This window comes from Anguilla anguilla, chromosome 14 (assembly GCF_013347855.1).
Source record: "Anguilla anguilla isolate fAngAng1 chromosome 14, fAngAng1.pri, whole genome shotgun sequence".
Lineage (NCBI taxonomy): Eukaryota > Metazoa > Chordata > Actinopteri > Anguilliformes > Anguillidae > Anguilla > Anguilla anguilla.
In genome coordinates this window covers 41,323,338-41,346,150 of record NC_049214.1, presented here as the reverse complement: position 1 = coordinate 41,346,150, position 22,813 = coordinate 41,323,338, and the positions used below count along the sequence as shown (strand labels likewise).

The 22,813-nt window shown below is 39.2% G+C and overlaps 1 protein-coding gene across 1 annotated transcript in view; it reads right to left on the bottom strand.

Moving 5' to 3' along the window:
• Positions 1-1,608: 1,608 nt before the first annotated feature.
• Positions 1,609-22,813, bottom strand: part of LOC118212552 (serine-aspartate repeat-containing protein I-like) — a 62,271-nt gene continuing 41,066 nt past the window's right edge. The window contains exons 13-15 of the mRNA XM_035390526.1: positions 14,471-14,551; positions 10,341-10,412; positions 1,609-1,988 (exon numbers count right to left, since the gene is read on the bottom strand). Of these exons, the coding sequence (XP_035246417.1) occupies positions 1,938-1,988; positions 10,341-10,412; positions 14,471-14,551 (204 nt within the window). The 3' untranslated portion in view covers positions 1,609-1,937. The remainder of the gene's footprint in view (positions 1,989-10,340; positions 10,413-14,470; positions 14,552-22,813) is intronic.

The window sequence follows — 22,813 nt, the reverse complement described above, 5'->3', positions numbered from 1 at the left end:
AAATGCCCCAGGATGGGGAGAGCAGCTGAAAGCTGCATGGGACTGTCTTTTGCGGCCCCATTTATTGAGGGGAAGCAATCTTCAAATGGCTTATCCTCCTGGATGAGTTGGAGGAATCAGATGACAGGATATTACCCTCTTGGAGCTGTGGCCATACCAGGTGGAGGATCAAGCTCTGAAATCCATGGACAATGGCCCAGGCTCTCCTGGGTCAGAAAAAACTACTACCATGGACTGAAAGAATGCATCTTATGTACTTGCATGCGTATAACTAAGGATGATGTGATAAATGTGGGGGACTGTGAATAATATCATACATAGACAAGCACACTGAACGGGTGTGAGATAGTATAAGGGATTACAAGTATGTAAAGCATAGTATATTTATACATAGGTATGCCTACATAAGTGTCTGGGTCACAGATGAGTCACCACCATGGACTCCCATAGAGAAGTATTTGGAGAATTGATAGGTAAAATCATGGAATCACATGCCATCGTACAAAGTATCTTATCACTGTCACTGGATTTTGATGCTTCTCCTGTGTCTACAGAGGAGGGGGAAAGTGCAGTTTCTCTCTTCCTGGAGGAGTAGGGGGGGGTTTCTTGGTGGGGCAGATGTTACTGGCCTATTCGTGTCCAGACCTTATTTGGGCAAACCAAAGGAGCTGTGAGGTGGAAGGCATTCTCAGGATTGGATTTAAGGGAAGTCCAAAGAAACATTCGAGGAGAATCTGCTTAACAGTTCTCCTGGTACCATAGTCTTTGTTGTACAGAATATTTGGGTATTCATCAATACTCACTTTGTGTTCCTTTCCTTTGTCCTTGTTTGTATGTCTTTCCTTTTCATAGTGGTCTTTTGTCTTGCTTTGTAAAATAAAGTGTTCACCTTTTCCATCATTGAAACTGCCAATCCTCGGTTATTACCAACGGTCATATTGTGTCATAATAAACAGTTTTTCCCCTTTTTCAGAGCAGCCAATGCACGTATACAAGAACCTGTATTCACATACATCTTCACTTTACAGGATTTGAAGTTAATGGAGTCAGATAAACATGTTTTCCTCCCTGCGACTAAATCTAATTCCTTACAGATGGATGGATACTAACTAGGGTTGCCAAATGCCTGGTTTTTGACTGTCTGGTTTTCAAATTGTTTGGTCTTAATAACTAAATGAAAATTAACTTCTGTTAGTCTGTAATGAATTTGCATCTCAGCCACTCTTGATCCGTGATCCGTTCTAATGCCCCCCCCACCCTCCCACCTTTCCACCATCAGTTCCCCACCTTGTTCTAGTTTCTAGCTGTTGACCGGTTTAGACAAATCCTGCAAACCTACTATGAACAAACTACTAAAATGCCAAATATAGAGCTAAAGAACAAGCATTTCTAGCTATTTCTAGCTATTTCAATTTCTAGCTAGCTATAAGCATTTAATCTAAAGAGAGAAAAAAAACTGTGATTTGGTGTTTATTACCCACTTAAAATGGCAAAGATCAGCTGATGCACACTAAGTGTGGTCAGTATTCACCCAACGGATCTGCCCCTCAGTTGAGCAATTCCTTATGAACACTTTTGTCTTACAATTATAATTAAATTATACATAGCTTTTTTCATGAAGGCAAAATCAGTGTTTATTTTGTACTGGCACTACCACACAGCCCAGAATGAAAATCTTTTCAGACATCTAAAAGCACTGGCACCTGCCACCATCTTCAACATTGTTACAGAGACAGTTTTATCATTATTTAGAAAATATAAGTGAAAGTTGTGAGTAAAATAGTCAATTTTAGATAAAACAGCTAAATAAAAAGGCAATAACATTACTGTGATTAAAATAATTACACAGCCCCTCTTTCACTTTACAGATCATGGTGGTTCTTGGTTTGAAGGAGGTAATGCTTGAAGAGGCAGCCTCCATGAGCTGTGGCTGTTTCTCAGGCAATGGCTTTGGCTTCAGGCAGGAAGGCCTCCCAATATTTCATCAGCTGTAATGAGAAAGATCCAAAATCAAGATCACAATACTAAGACACTGGGGTCCAGTGCAGTGAAGGTGTTATGGGTGTTATATAGTGCCTTCAGAAAGAGCCCCCCCCTCGCCCAATTAAAGCAGTCTGGGGGGGGGGACTTTTAATTCAGGGCAAAGTTTACAGGCTTTATTATCCTTTGTATGCTACAGTGTGTATTGTATACAGTATGTTCTGCAAGTCATTGGACAATGACACAAGTTTTGTTCGTTTGGCTCTGTACTCCAGCACATTGGATTTGAAATGAAATAATGAATCTGAGGTCATGGTGCAGACTGTTATTCGAGGGTATTTACATCCATATTGGCTGATCCAATGTAGAAATTAGAGTCTTTTTTTATAGATAGCCCTCCCCATATGTTAGGGGACCATGAGTAATTGCGCCAAACTTGGTACCATTCTTTAGCAGAAGGCCTAGGGGTACACAGCAAGCTGCATGACATTTTACCACTTGGGGGCACTATACCAGATAATGCAGTGTGATAACGTTTTTTAATCAATGTGTTTTTAATCATCCATAGGTATCTTTTTCTAAACCAGGCAGGTGCTGATGGGGTGGGGGCTCCATGTAGACAGTCGTGATTAATGCAGCAGTCAAAAGCCACTTGCATCTCATAGAATGACTGCTGCTCAACTAAAAAATAACTCTTCACTTCACCGGTGGTTATTATTTTCGGAAACAAGGTCACAAATAGGTTCTGAGACAGGTTACTAGGCTGGTTTCAATGTTTACAAAGTGAAAGAAAAGGAACAAAATTAACAAGGAATTCTCCCCCTCCATCCACAACCCCACCCATATCGCCTTTGAGGACACAACCTTGAGCACAAACTGTCAAGTGAAGACATGAGAGATACAGAAAATAGCATATTTTTTAGCAACATGAATGATTAGATGGTAGCAGTAATTAGGTAGTGCTATAACAATCTTTACACTGAATGCACCCATAGCATGTGGGAACATTGTACGGTGGCAAGCTACTCCGTAGTGCCGTTGCAGCTATTCTGTGTTTTTCCTTGTTCAGTATTTAATTATTCTGGGGAATTCTGGGGTATTTCAGGAAGAGTTAGTTGGATAACTGCACAGAGTAAAACCCAGAGCCCGGCCAGATTTGGAACATAGACTGAAGTAAAAAGAGTTCCAGGTTTTACACAGTGCAGTTACCCAGCTAACTCTGTAATCCTGCTTCATGAAATACCCCCTGGACATTTACTTAGAATTCAGATGTAAACACAAAATAATTTGTAGAATAGGTAACATTAGCAGATCATCGGTCTATCATTGCTAGCTAATACACTTGTGAAGTGAATGACTTCTTCATGAAGTTATCTGCAGCCCATCCAAATACTAGCTTTTTATTTTCTGTAATACAACATAATATGCATATGTTCATGGCTATGGATAATATATATAGAATTGTCTGCCAAAATTGTAATGTAATCTAATATTACATTGTTATATTTCTGTGGTATAGAGTTAGAAATAAAGTTTAGCAAATATTAATTTAGCATCATTTTCTATAATTCAGTGGAAGTACTACAACTTATGTCATATAAATAGAATGTTCACTAAGCCATTGATTTGCAGCTTTGTTAGTTTTGTTAGTGAAGTTGGTTACATGTAGCTAGAAAGATAGCATGGATGCTGTATCAAATTCAGTTCTCCTGATTAAAATAAATGCAGTTGAATTACCGAGGTAGCATTAAGTTGTAGGGGGAAATACATATTGATGGGAGAACAGAACTTGATGCAAAAACTACCCAACCTTTGGCAGCTTGCTGCATAATGTAACTAGATAAAAGTAACGTTACTTACAGGTCCAACTGAAAACAGGCCAACTCTGCATCACTTTTGACCCCCTTGGCAAACTTCAGGTGACAACACAGAGGCGAACCAATTCCAAAGCTGATTCTAGTTTTTTAAAGAGCCCTGTCTTTTCGCTGCACTGTATCTAGGCTTCTTAGCGTCTGCCACTGCAGCAGCAAACACTTTACTGGCATCCGATTCCAAACCACGGGCTCTGTAGCCACGCCCACTCTTCCCCACACAAGCATTGTTTCTCCTGAATATTTTTTCCATTGAGTTCAACAGGAAAATTAATCAGGAGAAACAATTCTTGTAGTATCTCCTGCATATCTGCAGCAGCAAGGTGGTTTGAGGCTCATTTGATACCTTGGACCCTTGATGACTTAAAGCCATTTAGCCAACAAATGTGTTCCATACTGTATCAGCATAATTTACAGCTGAATCTAGTCCCACCCCCAATTCCCATAGAGATCCATTCAAATGCAAAGAGTTTTTGTATTGCTTGTAGGACAACCTGAAAATAAGATATCCAGACTCTGATGATGTCGATAGGTCACAGACATCAGGAAGTCATGGCATGCAAATGATATGCAATCAAATACAAAACATGACTCTTTTATTTGACATTATGTTAATTTGTCTACTGTATAAGTGAATTTCCCTGTTTCTAGCTTTTCCCCAAACAGTTCACTGCAGCAAAAGTAAACGAGCAAATGGTGGCACAGGAGGTCTCAGAGTGCATTTGTTTAATTCTTGCAAATTTTCTGACCAATGATTAGTTGTTAAGACCATTAAAAGCTTAATTTTTTTGCCATTTTGGGCTTGGCCCATTTTTTTTGCCCAGGAGTGTACACTCATTTATGACGCCTGGATACCTTCCAAAATAGCTGTGCGTAATACAGCACTTTCTGTTTATGGCATTGTGGCCCTTTTTTTTTTTTAGTACATTCTGGCTTGATTGACGATCATTTTATCCAATAGGTGACAGAAGAAGCATTCTAATGATGTATAACATGTCTCATTTTGCTTTTGGAATAGGTTTTATCTCAGCGTAACCGAAGGTTTCTCATCAACGCCTCCTTACACATTCACTCTGTGGTAGCAGTAAAAGACACTGCACCCAGCAGTGTCTTTTACTGCTAGGCTTTTACTGCTTTTACTGATAGGCTAATCTTTGAGTTCCGTCATAAAATATCATTATTATTGAGGACTTCTGAGCACAGCTAAGCCGTATGTTTGATGTTATACCTAGCTGACAGTTTTTTGCAGTAAGTCAGAAGAGCATGATTCTCTGGAGGAGGACAATGCCTACTGAGCACAGATATGATTTCACCATCCATATGTAAGTATTACAGCTCAGAATATTTTGGTTACATACGTTATGTTTTTAATTTGAGTGTTTTTAGGTTAGTGCTATTTTACAATAAGGATGCTTTACACTATAGCGTAAGCATTCATTGATTGCGCAGTGGTGTTTATGTTTCATGCACAGGATTTGACGTGAAGCTGGAGCATCGACAAAAGGTTTTAGTGGACGGTGGAATATTTTTTACTGTCATCCCATCCCCATGCAAGAAAACATTACATACTGTAGAATATAAAAAAACATACGAGAGTTAATAATTACATATTTAGGTACTGTACCACATTGCTTAATAATGTTTTTGCATTATTTATTAATCTGATATCAATGTTTCATCTTAAACCTTAATAAGGGTCACATTTATATTCTTTATAATGAAAAAAAAAGTTTTTTTTTCATTTTCGGATAGATTATGGATATGTTTCTGGACCCCTATATATTTTAGACCACTGTACTGATGGGAAGCTTGTAATTTCCATTTGTAAATGATGCAAAGGTAAGTTTGTTGATTCAAAACAGTCGATTTGTAGTGAAATACATGATTATGTTGTGATTTACAGCAATGCATAATTTAGACATTTTGGATAAATTTGGAGACACTGGGTACACTGCTTACTTTTTGCTTCGTAGATTTTTAATAGTTTTACACATCCACTCTTGGATTTTATGCATTTGTGGTCAAGGAGTTTTTGATCCAGGACATAGTATAGTTTAATCAGTTTTATATATGGGATCTCTCAGTATTTCATAGCAAACTAAAAAAGAACAAATTCATTTTTGCTTTTTTCTGGGACAATTGCATTTGTGGCACTTTATTTCTTCCAAAATTATGAATCTAAACACATCTATTGTAGTATTTTAGTAGTTTTTTAGTATTGTATAGTAGTTTGTAATGTAAATGGTACAAATGTCCTGCTTCATTTAAGCCATTTTTCAAGTCTCTGTGATGCTCACAACTGGAGTTATAAAGCTTTAAATAAGGTACCCCCTAAATGAGCAAGGATTGGGCATCTGCGCAGCAAAGGGGTTAAAATGATGTATGATTTGATCTATTGTAAATAAAAATAATTCCTTTGTGGAGGGGTGGTGTGGTTAGGGCGCCATCTGCAGGCGGAAATGGGGCAGTTTAGCTGGTTTGCAATTTGCTACAGCTGTTGACAATGTTCATGATTGATAACTCTTTATCTGCTTCTGCCAGCAGTGAGACCGGGAAGCTGGAATGAGACGCATGCGGGAGCTATATCGCATATTCCCTTCACCTATCATGTGTTGTTTGTTTGTTTGTACGTACGTACCTGTATTGAACACACAATAAAGTGTGTGTATGAACCTAGAACTGTGTGGTTTGTGGGGAGAGGAACAACCAGACCTTTCTACAGCCTTGTGTCCGATCACTGTGATCAAATCCCTGTTCCTCTACAGTTTCCTTTGCTTCTCACAAAATGCTAATAATTCCAAAACTGTTCGTCCTTAAGCTATGAAACTGGTTATGTGCATTGACAGTTTGATCAAGACTCCAGCCTTGAAGTCTTAGCCCAATCCAAACACATGGTGGTACTATAGTGGACAAAATATTTTAAAAATGTCAAAATTCCCTAAAAATCACTGTTGTGTCAGACAGGTCCCCAAGATGATGACATGATCCACCATCTCAGTTGGTACATATATACAGTGAGCACCATAATGTTTAGGGAAAAGCCATATTTTTTCTTGATTCAGTTCTGCACTCCATAATTTTAGATTTGTAATCAAACATTCATAAGTGTCTAAAGTGCAGATTCTAATCTTTTATTAAAGAGTGTTTTGTTTCACCAAGTAGAAATAACTGCACTCTTTATACATAGGCCACCCATTTTGGGTGTCCATGTTTGGGACAAATGGCTTGACAGGTGTTTCTGATAAATCAGGTGTTCAATTGCTTCTTCACTACAAGTATAAGAGAGCTTTCAGTATCTAATCTTGATTTTAAGCTTTTGATCGCCTTTGGAGTCTGTTATTGCTGTTTATCAGAATAAGGACAAGAGTTGTGCCAAAGTTGAAGAAGCCATTATGAGGCTAAGAAATAGTAAAAATAAACAGTCAGTGACATAGGCCAAACCTTTGGCTTACCAAAACCAACCATTTGGAACATTATTAAGAATAAAGAGAGCGCTGGTGAGCTTAGTAGTCGCAAAGGGCCTGGAAGGCTAAGGAAGAACTCTGCAATTTATGACTGAAGAATTCTCACCATTCTCAATGATGTTCTAAACAGTTGATTTTGGTACAGTAAGCCGAAAGTGGGATTCACACCGTATCCAGCGCTCATTGTGTCCTATTCATTTTCTATGGACAGGCTGTGCGGTGCATCATGGAAGTGGTCCAACAAGTGCTTTGGCAATAACTGGTTCTGTATTTGTATAGAATGTATTCCGTCTTTGTAGTATGCAAATGAAGATATCCAACGTAGCTTGCTTTGGCTCAAGAAACTCATCAAACTTTCAAACTAAGTGTTGCAGACCAAATATGAAACAAGATTCAGCAACTACATTGCCTATTTCATACCTCAAATATTTTCAGAAATATATTTTAGGGGATAGTTTAGGCGGAAAAAGATAAAGTTCATCAATGCTCTGCCTTATTGTTCTATTTTGAAAATGGGAGCCAAAACTAAGGACCGCCCAGTGTCTATCCAATCAGGTGCTGGCAGTGTTCTGTGGTAGGCTATGCCACTTGTTTGTATCGATTCCATAGAGCCATCTACCCGACCCGCCTACACTATTTGCATAGTACTGCCCTCATTAAGCCTTGCTTGGGGGTCTGGTGCGTCCTTAGGCCTCCTTGCTGAATTGAGAGAACACAGCATAACGTTTTCTTACTTCTCAGACTCATTGGCATAACTCTGTTCCTCATGTTGACAAATGCCAGCAACAGACTCTAAAATCAATACAAAGTCTAGAATCAAGACTAGGTACTGAAAGCTCTGTAATACCTGCACTAGGGAAACAACTGAACACACCTAAGTGATCAGAAACACCAATGAAGCCATTTGTCCCACACATTATGTATTGCAGTGATTTCTGACATGACAAATCTAAAATTGTGGAGTACAAGGATCAAGGATTATGGAGCTCATTGTATATGTATTTACTGCGCTGTACTGTAGTAGACCTGTAATTAGTTTTAGAAGTGTCTCAGTTATCTATGGACCCGAGCCATCACTATCCTTCCTCTATGTGATATGACCCAATTGTTTTCTGTATAAAAGCGACATGTGATCTTTTGTCTGGGCACACACTTCCTGCTTGACTGCCTTATGACATACACTATGGGGTTTTGGGTCTCATTAAATACAACTATTTTATGATTTTATATTAGTTTATGTCTAAGGAGTTTGATAGTTTTATTAAATTTACTTTTATACTATATGACCAAAAGTATCTGGACAGCCCTTGGTTTGGGGATGTTTTCCATGGTTTGGGCTAGGCCCTTTAGTTCCAGTGAAGGCAAATCTTCATGCTACAGCATACAATCACATTCTGGATGATCCTGTGCCTCACAAACAGTTTCGGGAAAGCCCTTTCCTGTTTCAACAATGCCCCCAGGCACACAGTGAGGTCAATATAGGAATGGTTTTGTCAAGAATAGTGTGGAAGAATTTTATTGGCCTGGAAATAGATGTCAGCTACAAGCCAGGCCTAATCACGGAATCAGTGCCCAACTTCACTAATGTTCTTCCGACTGAATGGAAGAAAATTACTGCAGCTATGCTCCAACATATACTAGTATAAAGCCTTCCCAGAAAAACTGAGGTTGTTATAGCAGCAAAGGGTGGACCAACTCCATATCAACGCCCATAATTTTAGTTGAGATGTTGGATGTCAGGTGTCCACATACATTTGGCCATGTAATGTTCATACCAAGAGTTCTCTGAGTCTTACTCTGGATAGGTTTACACCAGGCATCACAAGCATTCTTTCATGTAAACTTCAGCAAACTTTACATCTAGTAAACTTTATTCTGTCCCCCAATGAATACAAGTTGCTTACTTCATTTTCATATTGCAATAAAGCAAAGCAAGCTGTAAATCAATAGCATTTCACCTGCAATTACAAGAATGCTGCTACATGATTAAATGTTAGCTTCCATGTAAGACTGCAATGAAAGGATGCACTTACGATGCAGTTTTTTTTTTTTTTTTTTTTTTTAGTAAAATTTGTAGGAATGTAACTAAAATCTCAGTGCGTGGATTTGGCTAAATAAAGATTAAAAATAGCCAATAGTTAATAATTACAGGAGTGCAATAATTAGATGAAAACTAATTCCCTTAAGCAGTCTGCACTTGCCTGAATCTAGCCCTCTTTGTTCCCAACATGCAAGCATATTTTGGAGCTCTCCAGCTATGTCCCCTTTTTTTATTTGCCTCCCAACTCATTTACTTTATGTACACCTGCATCTCCTGTGTTCCAGTGGTATTCATTTCTAAATTACTAAGTCAATAGTGAAAAGTGACATATTAAGTTTTTATTTGTTCACTTTTAACCATTTCATATTTTTAACCATTGTGATGGAGCACATGGATTTTATATGTGTATTGCCACTTTCCCCATTGTGATGGAGCACATGGATTGTATATGTATATTGCCACTTTCTCCATTGTGATGGAGCACATGGATTTTATATGTGTATTGCCACTTTCTCCATTGTGATGGAGCACATGGATTTTACATGTGTGTTGCCACTTTTTCATACCGCTGTGAAACAGTAAGCCATAGAAGGCTCCAGTGCAGTTCCCTAAATTTGAGATTAACAAAAAGTAACATGTTAATGCAGAAATATTTGCATTGGATTTTATTTTAAACCAATTTTAAGAATGTGAATAAGTGTGAAATTACTCATTATTATTTATCTGTAAGAATCAACATCCGATAATGTGCAAAACACACTAAAACATGCAAAAGAATAAATAAATAATTGAATAAAATAAAATAAAATAAAAACTAAAAAACTGCAAGTCCTCCACATTGGTTGTGCCTGGGCCTGTGAAACTATGTGTATCAACAGGCGACAACTTTGAGAAATCACCCATCCCACAGGCCCTCCCACACGCACAATCCCTTAATGATAAAATTGTATATTATTAATGAAATTTATAAATTTAATATTTCACCTGTTTCTCTGATTGCATAAGAGACTCGAGGTATCTGATGATCTGGATCTTGAAGTCTTTGGTCTTCTCTTTCTGTCAGATTCAAAACCAGAAACACCTCACACAGGCCTTCTCCTGGCCAAGTAGAACTGAACTATGCATTTATTTAGCTTTTATCTGTACAAATCTTGGCAATTACAAGAACACAAGTACATGGCTACTCTAGAGAAATAGTGTAAAATACAACAAAGGATATTTTTGATACTTAAAAAGGTTTCTGATGACCAGCAGCTTTTAAAATGACTGGCATAGGTGCTTTCACAAGCTTGTGGTGTAAAGCAAGAAAATCAAGTCCAAAGTACCTTGCACAGCAACATTTAGCATTGCAGAGGTTGTATATATTTATCTATTTATTTACTTATTTATCTTGTTTTTGTGAGAAACCCCTCAGATACCCCAAACAGTGGAAGTATCTGTGGGGCGAAAGAATGTGTGTAGTCTTACCTGGTGCTATTGGAACAGGATGAATTTATCTCTAGTATAGCCTCGCGAGCCTCGTTGTATATATTTATCTATTTATTTACTTATTTATCTTGTTTTTGTGAGAAACCCCTCAGATACCCCAAACAGTGGAAGTATCTGTGGGGCGAAAGAATGTGTGTAGTCTTACTTGGTGCTATTGGAACAGGATGAATTTATCTCTAGTATAGCCTCGCGAGCCAGTCTCGTTTTTCTGTGTATCTGCCTTGCGCGGCTATTTAATAGGGCTAAATAATGAAAAATCATGATGGAAATACCCACAATAGAAAAATAAGCCTATTTTGACCGATCGTTCGCAAGTCACTTTTAAATGAATAAAAATGAACACTGTCAGCGGTGATTAACAAATTACCAAGTATTTTAATAACTTATCTGCAGGCGTGTAAATATGACAATGCACTTTGTAGAGCAAGTTTTCCACCTGTTGCATAAAGACAAAAATAATGTACATTGAATTTCTAATTATTATTATTATTTTCTTGCTAGCTTCTAGCTTTGTCGCATCCGTGAAGCATGGCCCAGGTAGACATTTACGGAATGTACACGACTGACAAGCCGTCAAACACGTTTGACAGATTGAATATTTGCCGGTCAGGGTTAGCTAGCTAGTCAAATGGCTTGGTAGCCGAAGTTGCGAACTGTTTTAGCATAGGCTACTGGACTACCAAATATAGTAAATAAGCGTTAGCTGATTACGCTTTCTGCCAACTAATTATTTGGTTAAGTAGGCTAAAGGAAATAGAAAAAATGACTTGGTTACCAAAAAAACTTCAGAGGAGGATTATTTTATGGTTGTCTAGTGCAGCTGTAAATAGCACACGCCATAATGAAATCACTACGAAACGGGATGCCTGCATCTTCTGACTTCGCACAGGTGGACCATGATCGGAGCAGAGACCCAGTGACCACAGATTGTAGCCCCTACTGTAGCTCAGTCCTCCGCAGTAATCCGGAAGTGACGCAAGCGGTACCTCATTGGTCCAGAACAAATATTGGCACTGTGCCCAAATGACGCAATAAATCATGAAATCGACCCATGGACAGTCTTAAGACGAATAAAATACACCTATTATGACTATTTGTTCTTGTGAGAAAAAATGATTGACTTTGTATTTTGATCGCATTTGTACCGTAGACTTACATGGAAACCGGATATGAAAACACCTATACTGGAGCCATCCGTAGTGGCGCTAGCGAGCAACCAGGAACTACAACACCAGGAAATGAGCTTCAAAAACGAAGTCTGGTTTTGGCCGCTTGTCCACAACAAATATTATATTAACATTAATTAATATTAACAGTGCCAAAATGACACAATAAATCATGAAATCTACCCATGGACAGTCATAAGACGAATAAAATACATATATTGTGACTATTTGTTCTTGTGAGAAAAAATTATTGACTTTGTATTTTGACCGCATTTGTACCGTAGATTTACATGGAAACCGGATATGAAAACACCTATACTGGAGCCAACCGCAGTGGCCCTAGTGAGCAACCAGGAAGAACAAGACCAGGAAATGAGCTTCAAAAACGAAGTCTGGTTTTGGCCGCTTGGGTAGGCTACTCCCAAAATTAAATAGCCTAGCTATATGGACAGTACTTTTCATCCTAATATGTTATAGTCTAACAACACTTGAGATATGAAACCATAACATTATTATGTACAAGATACCATCAAAATAGCCTTTATAACCATTTGCTAAAATTAGTTATAGAGCTAGTTAGACTAGGCTATTAGCAAACTACCTTGCAGCCAACAGGCTATAAATGTTGTTCCCCCTTACATTAAACAATGACAAGTAACTTGAGATGTTCTGTCTTGTGAAATATTACTCACTTCAAAGCATTTGAAACTTTTATTATTAAGCACAGGGTAAAAACACCTAGGCAACAGTAATAGGTAACTGTTAGCTAGCAAGTATAATCGCACTATTTAGCTGTACTAGGCCTACCCAGAACCGTAGGTAGCTCCACGGCTCTGGGCCTACCCACAGTTCCGTAAGAGAGGAAAAGTGAAAAAGCCACTGTGCAGATAGATCCAGTCACGTGATGAAGCCGTGGATTTTTCAAGAACCTGTCTCAAATCTCATCGATTTTGTTTTCAACCAATCAGAGATCAGTCCGCCTAGTCAACGCAATCGGAATAGTGATATTTGTTCATAATTTTCTCTGCTCTGTTCAGCATATGTTTAATATATGACTACATTCAGATAAATATGATAAGGAAACTTTATTTCCACAACAAATTACACTTTGGATAGAAAGTCATAGTATTACTCAGACAGTACCACAATGGTCTGATTTGGAATTTGTAAAGAAAAGCACTTCAAAAAATCATACATGTACGGCCATATTCCAATAGGACCTTACTTAATTCTGATCGCATCTTTTTAAAGTTGGCACACCTAAAATTAAAAATCCTGGAGTTAGATGGGGCCCTCTTAGTTTGCCAAAATACGTCAAACCTAATTGTGGAATGATCACTTGTCCCAAGTGGTTCCATTACCTCTATACTACAAATTCTGTCAGAGTCATTACATAACACCAGATCTAGAATTGATATCCCTCTTGTAGGCTGTCTGACATACTGGGCTAAAAAAAGGTCATTTATAACATCTGAAAATTCCTCCTCCCTTTTTCCTTGTCCTGTCATCAATTCACAATTAATACTGGGGTAATTGAAGTCACCCATGATAATAGTCTCACCTCCTCTGAAAGCTTGTTTTATATTTTCAAAGAGCATTGTATTCACACTACTGTCTGAAGCTGGTGGTTGGTAACACACTCATATGTTAAGCCCCTTTGTCATGTTCTCCTATGAGCTTAATCCAAATATCCTCACTAGGCATGAGCTGGTCAATTTCTGGAATTTCTTGCACGTTAAGATTATCTTTTACATATAGAGCCACCCCCACCTCTCTTCCTGGGTCTATCCTTCCTAATAAGTTTATACCCTTCTATATTATATTCATCCCTATCCTCTTCCCCCAGCCATGTCTCTGTAATCCCTACTATCATAGCCCTTACTATTAATATCAGCCTCGATTTCCAAAAATTTGTTTTTTTTTATACTTCTAGCATTTAAACAAAGACATTTCAGACTATATAGTTGAGCGTAACCAACTGTTGTCTGTCACTGATTGTTGCTGGTCACCTACTAACCATAGACTACATGCTTAGAATTGTATTAGTTCATAGTGAGTTTTTGTGTAGTGGTAATACATTCATTTCAATTTTAATAACTCAACTAAGTATTATCAACCTTATGACAGTGTGTATTCATAATAAAATAATATGTTTATTCGCAATGAAATAAAGTAAATATTGTTTTTAAATATACTGCCGGCAGTTCTTTCCTACAGCACGGAGGTCTCAATTTGCGTGTGTTGCTGCACGAGCTGCTTTGGAGTTACAAGATGTGAACATTCTTATGTTAAGCCACAAACTTGCGAGAGGACCAGCCAGCAGGTTGTCAAACTTCTGTATTCATCTGAAACATCCTTCACATAACACAATAACTGTCTCGACCAGAAAAGCACATAAATTAACTGAGATAATATCTCCAAAAAGTAAACCATGTTTGAAAAAAAAAAGAGAGACATCACCTCAAAGCGCAGAACTTCGTTGCGAACAGTTGCAGAAATCCTCTCAAACTCTCTTTCACACAGAGAGACTTTGGACTCCCACTGCAGAAACAGAGAACAGATTCACACAGTAATGATTGTGTGGTATTGTAGTGAGCTGTAAGCCCCTATAGTGTATGGTACCATGGTGATCTCATCCTAGGCCTGCAATGATTTGTTGGATTGGTAAGTGGTATGGTGAAGAAGTGTAGTCGAATGAATGAATGAATGAATGAATGAATGAATGAATGAATGCCTTTATTGCCCAAAAGGGAATTTTGCTTGCACACAATGAGCGATACAATAAACATAAGAAAGTAACAGTAACAGACAGTAATCAAAAACAAGTCATACATTTGTGCGTGTCAGCCGCTGAGCAGCGCCACCTGTTATAGTATAGTATAGAACAGTGAATTATGCTGCTGTACTGTGTGTTACTGCTGCAGTGTGTGGTATGGTGTAGAAATGCATAGTAGTTTTGTACTGTGTTGTGGCATTCTACCCCAACTGCAGTTTCTTCAGGTAGTCTATAGTAATGTGTTGTAGCGTGCAGTATAGTGCAGTATGGGGTGACAATGTACTGTAGTGTGTGGTAAGGTGTGATAATGTCATGTAGTGCGTGTTATAGTGTGATAATGTATTGTAGTGTGTGGTATGGTGTGATAATATGCTGTAGTGTGTGGTATGGTGTGATAATGTGTTGTATTGTGTGGTATGATGTGATCATTTGTAGTGTGTGTGGTATGGTGTGATGGTATGGTGTGATGTGTTGTCATGTGTGGTATGGTTTCAAACGCAGACTGAAGACTCATCTCTTCAGGCTGCACCTCTCCCCACCCCTCTCTAGCCTATAGTTCAGCTCACTGTATCTAGCTAGGATAATTTGATTATGTTAGTGTATCTGGCAGGATTGTTTTTGTATGATTAGGTGTGATTCCAGTGCTAGTTTGTACTTGGTAGGATTCTTGCTTGCTGAACAAGCTTACTCTACAGGGTTGGAGTCCTGATCGATGTGGTCACTTCTGGCACTACGATCCTTACTTCACTCTAGTGTTTCTTTTGCGCCTCTACATCATGAAACCTATGCACTTGTTGTACGTCGCTCTGGATAAGAGCGTCTGCTAAATGCCTATAATGTAATGTAATGTAATGTATGGTGTGATGTGTTGTAGTGTGTGGTATGATGTGATAATGTGTTGTAGTGTGTGGTAGATGTGCTAATGTGTTGTGTGTGGTATGGTGTGATAATGTGTTGTAGTGTGTGGTATGGTGTGATAATGTGTTGTAGTGTGTGGTATGGTGAGAATGCGTTGTAGTGTGTGGTAAGGTGTGATAATGCGTTGTAGTGTGTGGTATGGTGTGATAATATGCTGTAGTGTGTGGTATGGTGTGATAATGTGTTGTAGTGTGTGGTATGGTGTGATAATGTGTTGTAGTGTGTGTGGTATGGTGTGATGTGTTGTCATGTGTGGTATGGTGTGATGTGTTGTAGTGTGTGGTATGATGTGATAATGTGTTGTAGTGTGTGGTAGATGTGCTAATGTGTTGTGTGTGGTATGGTGTGATAATGTGTTGTAGTGTGTGGTATGGTGTGATAATGTTTTGTAGTGTGTGGTATGGTGTGATAGTGTTGTAGTGTGTGGTAAGGTGCGATAATGTGTTGTAGTGTGTGGTATGGTGTGATAGTGTTGTAGTGTGTGGTAAGGTGCGATAATGTGTTGTAGTGCGTGGTATGATGTGATAATGTGTTGTAGTGTGTGGTATGGCGTGATATGTTGTCATGTGTGGTATGGTGTGATAATGTGTTGTAGTGTGTGGTAAGATGTGATAATGTGTTGTAGTGTGTGGTATGGCGTGATGTGTTGTAGTGTGTGGTATGGTGTGATAATGTGTTGTAGTGTGTGGTATGGTGTGATAATGTGTTGTAGTGTGGGGTATGGTGTGATAATATTCTGTAGTGTGTGGTATGGTATGACAATGTGTTGTAGCGTGCGGTATGGTGTGATATGCTGTAGTGTGTGGTATGGTGTGATAATGCTACCCAGTGTGTCAGCTCCCGAAAGTCCAGCATAATCATAATAATTGCATAATGTGTTGTAGTGTGTGGTATGATGTGATAATGCGCTGTAGTGCTTGGCATGGTGTGATAATTTGTTGTAGTGTGTGGTATGTGATAATGTGCTGTAGCATATGACAAGGTGTGATAATGTTGTGTAGTCTGTGGTATGGGTTGATATTTAAGTGTAATACTATTACAATAGAACCTCAGATAGCAGCTCCTTTACTAAAGGCTTTGTAAGTGCTCAAAGTCCAGCTTCAAGTTTTGTTCTACAATGTGAGTTTCATGTTTGTTCTACAACCTAAATTACACACATTAAAGGATCGACTACATAAACACATCCTATTAAAACACCAAAACTGAAAAAGTTTCTGTCCAACTGCACGTTTAAAAATTTTCGTATTACATTCAGAAAAAGCCTTTAATTTTGCTGTACTGAACTAATTAAATTCAGCTCAAAAAGTCTTGCAACTGATTATCAGGAAAAACACTGCCAGATAGACAATAATTGTTTGCAGGATATATTCATTGAGAGGTGAACAGAAACATTATTGGTTTTGGTTTTTTCACAGCATCTGTTGCCAATACTGAAAAAAATTTAAATTACCACTGTTATCCTTCAACCCCTTTGTGCAGATGCCAAATATGGGCAATCCTCATTCATTTAGGGGTGTTCTATTTAAGGCTTCATAACTCCAGATGTGAGCGATACGGAGACATGGAAAATGGCTCAAATGAAGCCAGACACGTGTGCTATTTACAATACTAAATTTGATTATTTTGAATTATGACTGTAAAATAAAGTTCCATAATTGAATAATCTTAGTGCAAATACAAAAATGAAGTAATTTGAAATTAAATACTGACCATGACCTGGACCATACATTGCTGAACGGTAAGTGTGCAAAATCTGAGAGTGATAAGCAGAAAAACTAAAGATCTATGAAGCCACATGAAAACAGTGTGCCCTGGTGTGTACCCCAATGTGAATACAACAATTTAAAAAACACGACACAATGTAAATAATTTAAATGCCTAGACCCCCCCCCCCCCCACCCATTTACAGGCACCATGATGTGTGGGACAAATGGTGTTCACAGGTGTTTCTGATTAGTCAGATGCATTCAATTGCTTCCTTCGTGCAGGTATAGGACAGCTTTCCATAGCTAGTCTCCATTCTAGTTTTGATTATATTTGGAAGTCTTTTTATTGCCATTCGTCAACAAGATGATCAGAGTTGTGCCAATGAAAGTCAATGAAGCTATTATGAGGCTGAGAAATAAGAAAAAACAGTCCGAGACATCGGCCAAACCAAGCATAATGAAGAAAATCCCAAACACCTGTGCAACAAATCAGATACTCTTGAGGAGGCAGACATGGATTTGTCAGTGACTACTGCCTGTCGCCCACAGGCTGCTTCTTAAATCTCCCATTCCAAAGGTCATTTGCTGCCACAACTGCCTATTAATGGTGCAGTTTCTCTGAATTCTATAGTTAGTTTTTGGACTGGGAGGCATTTATGCACACAAAACAATTTCTTAAAATATAAATGATTAAAAGTCATTTCAAGTCTGTCAACTATCTAATTATTTGGGTCACAAATGTAACTGAATTCACAGAGTGTGACTAAAATGTGTGGACGATGTGAAAGAACTAACAGACTTAAGTGTACGAGACATCATTGGCCTGCGAGGGATTATTCGATGTGGGAAGCCATGATCACCCAAGCATGCAACGCGCAAGGAACCTGAAGAAGAAACTAAAATGTTAAGAATCAGTCGGATATAGAAAAAGTATTTTCTATATCGCAACTCTCATTATTACGGTAGCCTACCAACCAGTAGGGGTACTGAAGCAACTTTCAGCACCCCTCCTTTCTGTATCCCTGCAAAGAAGTACCCAAAAGATCCTGCAGGGTTCTTGAAAAAATGTCTTGTGGATAGATGAGACCAAGATTCACTTGTATCAGAGTGATGTCAAGAGCAAAGTGCAGAGGCCAAAAGGAACTGCCCAAGACCAAAGCACATCACCTCATCGGTGTTATGGTTTGGGCGTGTATGGTTGCCACAGGTACTGGCTCACTGGTTTTCATTCATGATGTAACTGCTGATAGCAGCAGGATGAATTCTGAAGCATATAGAAGTCTCTGCTCAAGTTCAAGGAAATGTCTAAAAACTGACTGGACGGTGCTACATGCTGCAGCAAGACAGTAATCCCAAACATACTGCTAAAGCAACAAAGGAGTTTTTCAAAACCAAAAACTGGAAAATCATTGACTGGCTAAGTGAGTCACTTGATTTGAATCCAATTGAACATGCTTTTCACATACTAAACGGCAGAGGTGGAAAATCCAGGTTCAGAAAGTACAAGTCCCCTTCAGTATTTTGTTTCTAATCTCCTGGATTTGCTAAATGGCACAATTCTTCAGCCGTGGGATTTAGTAAAATCTGCTGGTTGAGTTCATGGGTGGAAGAACGCATGGCAGGACTTTTACTTTCTGACCCCTGGACTTTCTATCACTGCTAAAGGGAAAACTTAAGGCATCTAGACCCCGAAACAAGCAGGAGCTGAAGATGGCTGCAGTACAGGCCTGGCAGAGCATCTTCAGAGATACTCAGCACCTGGTAATGTCTATGAGCAAGGTGAGGATTCATTGAAATCTGTTTAATTTTCCGAACCCGTTAACTCCCTCGGTTGACGGCCAGCACGTGGAATACTGAACACAAGTGCATCAACAGTTAAAACACCTCACTTACCCAACATATAAAATATATTTATTTGATTTAATTTAGTAATTATTATCAAAGATATAAAATTATCAATTAAATGGCCAAATTTGTTGATAGGCAGAGCAAACTGTTTGGATCAACCTTTATCAGAATGTACAACTTGAAACCAGATAAAAACTAAGAAATTTATTGTACAACAAATATTCTAAGTATTCTAATTCTAATCTAAAGACGAGGTTCAGATACCTTAAAATAATTACCAAAGGTTACAGACATGGACAGTCACACAAGAAATGAATGAGAGAAGATACCCAACCACAGACTTTGTCCCAAACTAAAGCAGAAACCAAAAGACAGCAGGATATTCCAAGAGAACCAGAGATGAAATGCAGAACGCTCGACATAGATTCAGGACTAAGATGCCCACTTCTAACGGTTACAAACTCCTTCCTTGCAAGTTGCCCAAAACTGACTAAAAACTAAAAGAAAGCCACATATTTTAAATGGTGAAAAAGAGGAGGGGGCAGGGGCATGGACACCCCCTCTGACACACGCACATACACACAGACAGACAAACACACACACGCACACCTCAGATAGTAACTCCCCAGTTCCTTCTCTTTCTTATCGCCAGGCTATGCTGGCAGAGCACTTAAAAGGTTCCTATGGCTGAGAATGGCTAACTGGTGAATTACACGTCTGACAAGTCACAAACTTCAAGCAGAGAACATGTGACTAAGCACAACTACTTTAATTTACATAACATTATGAATCAGATATTATAATGCCCTGAAATGGGGTGCTATATTCAAAAAGTGCTGTAATTTCAATTCTATACTTTTGTAGAGCATTGTATATATTAAATCAACTTCAGACTCTAACCCTAAATTAATGCCCCAATCAGACTACAACCTTGTAGCATTACAGAGCTCCATATTCTTAAAAATGACAATGCTACTAAAAATCACTGGCATTAAAAGTTGCTGATGATACATTGTTTTTAATCCGTGTATCATTCGTTCTTTTCATATTCAATTGAGAATCCAAAATTTCGTTTTTCGTACTTTCGATTTTATGCTCAGATCAAAAATAGGAAATGAAAAAATGGGCCACGGGCCAAACCTGATTTTGATATTTAATTTGTCCGATTTGCATGACGCGGAAGTTATTGACTTCTTCGTGTGTTGCACTTGATAAGCTTGCAGCAAATTCGCCAACAGTTCAGTGTGAAAGAAAGCCTGAAAAACCAGAATCACACAGTGATCGTAAGTCAATATATCAGTATTTTTTTGAGTAATTTGGTATCTACACCATGGCCGCACTGGAACCATACGCTAATTTAAAGCCAAAGGACCATACCAGTGTTACTACATGTCATTGTCCATTATCAACATCCGCCACATAGTTTACATGTCATTTATTTTACATAAACCTCGACCATTTTTCCCAAAATTGCTTTATTTTTGAGATACGTGTTTGCTTACGTTTTGTCCGGACAGATGTCATTCACTGCCATTCATGTTGAAACAGTGTGGAAAAACACTCTACGAGACATGAAAGATGCTAGGTATAGGTAATTCACCCTTTTGAAAATCACTATGCTGTTTATTTTATCTAAAATTACTGTATTACTCTAATACAAGCCATTCAAATTTGCGCATAATATCAAGTTCAAGAGCGCCTCATTTAGGCGTATGCCAGCCTCAGTAACAAGCACAAGGATCAAGGTAAATGATTGGCTGAAAATTACACCTCAGACTTATGTCTTTACCACTTCCTGGTTACAAAGTCCACACAGAGCCAGCTAGAGATGTTTCGGCCAATGGGATGTAGCCAAGGAAACTTGCTCCTTGCGCGGAAACTAGAAACAGGGTGCTTGTTATTGAGGCCGTCGTACGCCTAAATGAGACGCCTGGAGAGAAGGCTCTTTTCTTATCTCTCTGCTTCCTTCGCTCGATCTGCTTTTCCTGCTCATGCTGCACGGTGTCTTTCACTGATGTAGGCTTTAGCAGGTTGAAGTTGGTTCGAAGATCTCTTTTGAACAGCAGATTAGCTGGTGAAACCTTTGTGGTTGCATGCGGCGTGTTGCGATAGGTCAACAGGAACCTGTGCAACCGTTGATGAAGTGTCCCTTGCTCTTGAGATGCCTTCAGCGCATGTTTCATTGTTTGAACAAAGTGCTCAGCTAAACCATTTGTGGCAGGATGAAATGGTGCTGATTTGATGTGTTGTATGCCATTTGCTTGTAGAAATATGGCCATTTCCTGTGATACCAGCTGTGGACCACTGTCTGAAACCAGTTGCAGGGGAGATCCGAAGCGGCTGAAAATCTCACCCTGTTTCTCGATTGTTTTCTTAGTAGTGGTGGATTTCATTATGGCCACTTCCGGCCACTGTGTGCGTCAACAGCAATCAGGAACATTCTGTCCTCAAAAGGCCCTGCAAAGTCAATGTGTACACACTGCCATGGTAATCCTGGGAAGTCCCAGGGGTGCAGAGGAACTAACTGAGGAGTGTCCCTGACTTTCTGACATGAGGAACAGATTTTAGCTGTGTCCTCAATCTCTCCATCCACGCCAGGCTACCATAAGTAGCTTCTTGCTATTTCTTTAATTCTGACTATTCCACTTTGTCCGGCGTGCAGTTGTTGCAAAACTTGTTTATGTAGTGACGGCGGAATAATCACCCTCCTCCCCCATAGCAAACACCCAGATTGCACAGACAGTTCTGCCCTCCTTAAGAGAAACTGTTTTAGGCCGGGGTCGGAGCTGGCTGGTTGGCCCCGTACAACAATGTCGATGACAGTCAACAAGACTAGGTCGTTGTGGGTGGCTCTTTTTACTTGAGCAGCTGAAACTGGTGTGTTATCCAGCTGACTAAAGTAACAGATGGCTGCAGTGTGTGACTCTGGCTTGGTGACAGGCAGCGGGAACCTGGATAGGCCATCTGCACTGCAATGTAAATCAGATTTGTGGTACTTTATGTCATATGATTGTCCAGGCAACAGTAAAGCCCACCTCTGCATACGACCTGCAGAAAGTGATGGAATGCCAGTGTGTGGCCCAAGGATAGTTGTGAGGGGTCGGTGGTCAGTAAGTACTGTGAATTTTCGTCCATACAGGTACTGATGGAACTTCTGTACCCTGCAAACGATGCTTAATGCCTCCCACTATCTGAGCATAGTTAGTCTCAGCTTTGTTCAGGGTTCTCGATGCAAAGGCTATAAACCGCCCATAATAATTAAGTAACCCTAAAAAAGAACGCAACTGGCCAACATTCTGCGGTGGTGGGGCATCCACAATCGATTTGGTCTTGGATGGGGCTGTGTGCAAGCTTTCGGCATTGATCACATGGCCAAGATATTCCACAGTTGGCCGGAAGAACTCACATTTCAAACTCTGAGCCCGTATTTCTTCAACCGTTGAAGTGCACCATCCAAGTTCTGTAGGTGTTCCTTATCAGTGGCTCCCGTATACAGGATATCATCCAGATAGTACTGGATGCCGGGCAGGTCACTCAGGATTTGGTCCATAGCAC